This window comes from Indicator indicator, chromosome 21, assembly GCF_027791375.1.
Source record: "Indicator indicator isolate 239-I01 chromosome 21, UM_Iind_1.1, whole genome shotgun sequence".
NCBI classification, from domain to species: Eukaryota; Metazoa; Chordata; class Aves; order Piciformes; family Indicatoridae; genus Indicator; species Indicator indicator.
The window spans coordinates 2,992,150-2,998,149 of NC_072030.1; the positions used below are offsets into that span (position 1 = coordinate 2,992,150).

Below are 6,000 nucleotides of genomic sequence, written 5' to 3' on the forward strand. Positions count from 1 at the left end.
CAATGAGACTCCTTGTAAAAAGGGCATCTCCATCCTCCTGGTTGCCACCCCTTTTTGCCCTGGTCCTTGGTAGTAAGGCTTGCCCTAAGTCTTCCCTCCTCGAGGCTGCACAAACCAAACTCTCTCAGAGCTGTGGCAGGAGCCCTCTGCCCAGAATCACTAATGCTGATTCCCCCTATGATTGTTACCTGTGCACTAACGCAAATCCTCCTCCTTTACTTGTGCACAGAATGAAACAGAGACAACTCCTGATGGCTGCTGCACAGTATGTAAACGTAAGTACTGCTGTGCTCACTTCCTTTCCTTGCAGAGCACTGTGCTCAACTTCTGTCTTTGAGTGGATGGAAGGATTCTTCTCTCCCCCAGTTTTCACTTACTCTGTTTATTGAGACCCTGTGCTTCACTATTGATTGAAAAGGAAAAAAGCAAATTTGTTTTCCTGATTTCCTGATACTGAATACCACAACTCAGGCCCCTGCCTTACCTTGACCTTGATGATCTTAAGGGCCTTTTTCAACCAAAACAGCTGCTGCACAGCTGAGATCAAATAACCTGAGAACTCCAGATGCATTTCACAGGACACTGTGAAACACACTGCAGATTCTCAATAATCCAACATCAAGCTCTTGGAAATTGTTTCAGCATTCATTCAGCTCTGAAGTAGACATCTAAAGTATTTTTTTTCCTTCTCTTTCTACGAAGCTCCAAAATGCAGACCTTACAGCAAGAAAACAGTGATCTACCAGGGTGACTGTGAATCTCCTGAACCTGTTGAGCTGTCATATTGTGAAGGAACTTGTCCTAGCTCCTCAGTGTGAGTCCCAAAAACTTAATTTATCATCTCTATGGTTTCATTTATACTGGTCCCTCAAGCTAATCAATCAGCCAGTGGTACTGGGACCTAGTAGAAGTGGCTCATCAAGCCACTTCCCATCATTTGTCAGCACCAGGGAGGTCCCAGTTGACTGAGGGTTAGTAAATGTGTTATCAAGCCCTGGAATAGGCTGCCCAAGGCAGTGGTGGAGTCCATGTCCCTGGAGGGGTTTCAAAGCTGTTTCGATGTGGTGCTGAGGGACATGGTTTAGTGCTGACTTGGCAGTGCTGAGTTGACAGTTGAACTTGATGATCTTAAGGGTCTTTCCCAAGCAAAACCATTTTGTGACCATGGAACAACCAAGTTAAAGTGTTTACATGACTCCATTGACTGGAATCAGACTCATTGTTGGATCAGCTTCATTACTGAAGAAACAACTAATTAAAATCACATTTATAAAGGGTGTGTGGGAGGCAGGAAGCGAGGATGTGAAAAACCCAACACCCCTAAAAGCCCCAACCCAAAAGTCACTGGGGCTCTGCTGTGTTGACTGTTAATGAGAAGGTGCATTGTCTTCTCCTGGTGCAATGCAGGTACTCTCTTGAAGCAAACCAGCTGCAGCACAACTGTTCCTGCTGCCGTGAGTCCAGAACCCAGACAAGAGAGGTGACCCTGACGTGCCAAAATGGAACCAGCAAAAAATATACATATGCCTATGTGGAAGAGTGCCAGTGCATGGACAGCTGCTTCTCAGAAAGCTCTGAGGAGCAGGATTCCCAATACACCAAAAAATCCACAGAAGAGAGTTCTGTGAGAAAGAGTCTTTGACAGATGAGCAATGGAATGAGAAACCAGGGATTCTACTGAAGCTGGAATCATGTTGCCCCCCAGGACAACCTGTGCTCCTTCTTTAACAGATCTTACCTCAGTTTCTGCTATCACCTTTCCTCACTTCTGACTTGTAACACACAAAAAAAACCCCAAACCCAACAAAAAAACCCACTATAAAAATAAAAGTCAAATCAATGAAATCTTGGGCTTTAGGTTGGCTTTCTTTAAGTGATACAATAGTGAAGGCAAATATTTCTCCCTCTACTTTGTTCTGCTGAGACCACACCTGGAATACTGTGTCCAGTTTTGGCCTCCCCAGTTCAAGAGAGACAGAAATGTGATGGAGAGAGTCCAGTGGAAGCTACAAGGATGATCAAGAGATTTGAATGTCTCTCCTATGTAGAAAGACTGAGAGACCTGGGGCTGTTTAGTCCTAAGAAGGCTGAGAAGGGAATCTTATCAGTGTCTATAAATATCTGAGGGGTGGGTGTCAGGATGAAGGTGTGCCAGGCTCTCTTCAGTAGTGCCCTATGATAGGGCAAGGAACGATGGGTACAAGCTGGAACAGAGGAGGTTCCACCTCAACATGAAGACACAATCCTTTACTGTGAGGGTGCTGAAGGCCTGGAGCAGGCTACCCAGAGAAGTTGTAGAGTTTCCTTCTCTGGAGAGGTTTAAAACCTGCCTGGATGTGTTCCCGTGCAGCCTGCCCTAAGCGATTCTGCTTTGGCAGGGGAGTTGGACTCAATCCTCTCTGGAGGTCCCTTCCGACCTCTAACATTCTGTGATGGAATGAACCTTTAAAAGTCACCTAAGTCCAACCCCAGTATGTTTCCATTCAATCATAAAATGGAGAGTTTGGGGAAAAAGAGGTGTAAGGGGTCTCTAAAAACCAAACCCAGGAAACATCATAGATATTGCACTTAACTTTTGTGCCTAGAGAAAGCTTTATTGCACACTGTTTTAATGGCTGTAATGGTCCTAACAGACAGCACAGAGACAGAGACAACACTGTGTTCTTCTTCATTTTGTCCCTTATTGGATCAATAAAACTTCTCAGTCACTTTTTCAGTTTTGGTGGCAGTTCAATATCCATCTTCATGATCTATATGATAGAGAGTCCACAGCACCAGGGAGTTTTCTATCTCAGATGAGTTATGTTCTCAAGGAGCCTTGGGGAATGAAGACAATCTCAAACCCCTTTTCCTGGATGAGGTTAAACTCCCTCACCCAGCTCTCAAAACTCTGCTCACTGGCATAAAGGGCTGAGAGATGAAAACCTCTCTCCTTTGCCCCCTCTATTCTAGTTGCCAGGGTGCTGGGCTAACAGGCAGGCTGTGACTGGTTTTCCCTGTAGGTTGAGGCCCCATCCCTGCAGACATTCAAGATCAGACTCAGCATGTCCCTGGGCAGTCTGATCTAGTTGGAGGTGTCCCTGCTGCCTGCAGGGGGATTGGACAAGATGCCCTTTGAGGGTTCCTTCCAACTCAATGTGATCTGTGAACCTGTAGTAGAGAAGTCCAGAAGAAGATTTGGACAAAACTTGAATTCAGAAGGTTCCACCTCAACATGAGGAAAAACTTCCTTAAGGTCAGGGTGCCAGAGCCCTGGAACAGGCTGCCCAGAGAGGTTGTGGAGTCTCCTTCACTGGAAGCTTTCAAGACCCATCTGGATGCATTCTAGGTGATCCTGCTTTGGGCACGGGGGGCCTGGACACAATGATCTCTAGAAGTCCCTTCCAACCCCCTACCATTCTATGATTCTGTGAAAAGTATAAAAAAAAAAAAAATGAAGGGCAAACTTTATTACCCATGAACTTTTCCTGTCCTAGACTGTAGAAACCATGACTTGCTTCTTCAAGTTGAAGAAATAAATTCAATTGTGAATGAAAGCTTTAATTAGTTGAAGAATACTTGAGGTGAAGTCAATGAACTTAAAGCCAATAACTTCTCCTGCCTATAATTCTTATAAGATTCACAAATATGTTTTTCACCTGTGCATTTGTTTCCAGTGCTATCTAGAAGGCTTTGAATGGATTTACACCAGGGAGCAAATTGCTGCCTTTTCCCACCATCCTTCACCAGGTTTGCCTGAACTGTTTGGACCTTAGCAGTAGCTGTCACAACACAAAGCCTGAAATCTGCCCTGAAGGCTTGGCTGAAAATTAAAGGAGGAACTGTTTGATCAAATGATTGCACATTTCATACAGGATTATTTAGAAGTGAAATTCAATCCCTGAATGAAAGCAGTGGAGCCCTATCTCCTGGCCTCCTTATCCACAATCTGATAGCCTACTGGGATTAACCTGCAAGGGGAAGTGGGCTTCTCTGCAAGCTTTGCATTTCATTGCTGACCTCCTTCCATCTCTTAGATTTGCCTGTCCCACAGCCAGGATGCAGACTCCAGGCAGGGTCACTAGCTATGACAGTGGAGCAGACAGCTGGACCAGTCCTTCCACCTTCTCTGACCCAGAAATATCCCACTTGTCATTGGGAACCTGGGCTGAAGCCAGACCAGCCATGCACCACCAGCTTTACAATTTCACCCCTGCATGCTAAGACCCTGGACACCAGTACCACCTTGAGGAGATGCCCCCAGCCCTGAACAAGTGACCCCTGGGCAGAGCAGTTTGACAGCTTCAGCACAGCTCTCCAGCTTTCTGGATGCCAGAGGGTTTAGCACTCTGGACATGGCACTAAGAGAACAGAGAGAGCCTCTGATGGGATCTAGAACTGCACAGTGGTGGAAAGGTGAAATCTAGAGCTGTACCACAGTGAAAAACTGTTTACATTTAGTCTATACCCAGGGCTGAGCTCCAGCAGTTGCTCTATCACCTGGTGACCCCTCCCCAGCAGAGAAAGGGGTCAAGGAAAGGGGACCCATGGGTTAAAATGAAATGGATTTTATGGAACTGCCTAACTAATGCCAATATGAAGTGTACAGAGCCACACTCAGCCCAGAGACTGTACAGTGGTCACAGGAAAGCAGTCCTCAGGAGGAGCACAAGCAAGAGCAAAAAACCCCAGCAAACTTCCTCTATACTGAGCCTGCCTTTCATGGTCTGGCATCACCTGTAGCCAACTCAGGTCAGCTGCCCTGGCCGACTCCAAACTGCTAACAGCCTGGTAATCTGTCCCAGCCAAACCAGGACAAAACCCACAGCCTAGAACTGTACAGGAGTGAAGGGGGGAAGCAAGGGATCTAGAACAGTGCCACAGTGAAGGGGGGAACAGGATCTAGAACAGTACTGCCATGTGGAGGAAAAAATGGGATCCAGAACAGTACCGTAGTGAAAGAAAAATGGGATCTAGAACAGTACCATAGTGAAGGGGGGGGGGGGGGGGAAGGATCTAGAACAATACCACAGTGAAACCCTGGGACCTAGAAGGGCACCCTGTGTGTCAGACCAACACTGCTGGCTTTGGGAAGCCTTCCCAAGCAAGGGGCACTCAGGTGCAGCTGTGCTCAGCCTGCTGTGGCACTGCAGAGCTACCCATGCCCAGCCCAGCTACCCAAACTGCTGCCATCAGGCCACAGAGTACCAAAGCCCTGTGACACACAACGCAGAGCCTACATCTGAAAGCACAACTGAAGTTGGCTTTGAGTTCAGATTGAAGCCACTGAAATCCATGTGCTGTTCCCCCTTCCTCCCTAGCCCCTCTCTCCTACCTAGCAGCACTGTCACCAGTGAAAAGCTTCCCTAATGTTTCCTGCATGGTTTCCTCAACCCCTTTGAGCACTGCACGAACATCTCAGCCACACATCCCAGTTCAAGCCTTCAGCTGCCCTCTAATGGTCATTATTTGCTTCCCAAAAGAAAACCTAACCAGGAGCTATTCCCTAAATTCAACTAGAAACCTTGCAGAGAGCACTTGCATCCACCAGAGAGGGCTTATATTGGCATGGAAAATTAGTTTGCTCATTTTAAATTCCCCACCTATGGATAGTGGAGAGACTTTCTCAAAGCTGAACACCACAGGCAGAGTTGGGGCTGTTCAGCCTGGACAAGAGAAGGCTCCAGGGAGATCTTAGAGCAGCCTTCTAGTACCTGAAGAGAGTCTACAGGAAAGATGGGGAAGGACTTTTGACAAGGGCTTGGAGCGACAGGACAAGGGACAATGGCTTTGAGCTGGGAGAAGGAAGATTGAGACTGGAGATGAGGAAGAAATTGTTGAGAGTGAGGATGGGGGAGACACTGGAACAGGTTGACCAGAGAGGCTGTGGCTGCCTCCTCCCTGGAGGTGTTCAAGGCCAAGCTGGATGAGGCCTTGAGCAACCTGGGCTGGTGGGAGGCATCCCTGCCTATGGCAGGGGGTGGGAACTGGATAACTCTAGGGTTCCTTCCAACTCAAACC

General features: G+C 47.2%; 1 protein-coding gene across 1 annotated transcript in view; it reads left to right on the plus strand.

The window, feature by feature from the left end:
• The window catches only part of MUC5B (mucin 5B, oligomeric mucus/gel-forming), a 45,248-nt gene extending 43,606 nt beyond the window's left edge, over positions 1–1,642 (plus strand). Inside the window, exons 38-40 of the mRNA XM_054390737.1 lie at positions 230–275; positions 703–814; positions 1,408–1,642. Coding sequence (XP_054246712.1) covers positions 230–275; positions 703–814; positions 1,408–1,642 — 393 coding nt within the window. The remainder of the gene's footprint in view (positions 1–229; positions 276–702; positions 815–1,407) is intronic.
• The last annotated feature ends 4,358 nt before the right edge of the window (positions 1,643–6,000 follow it).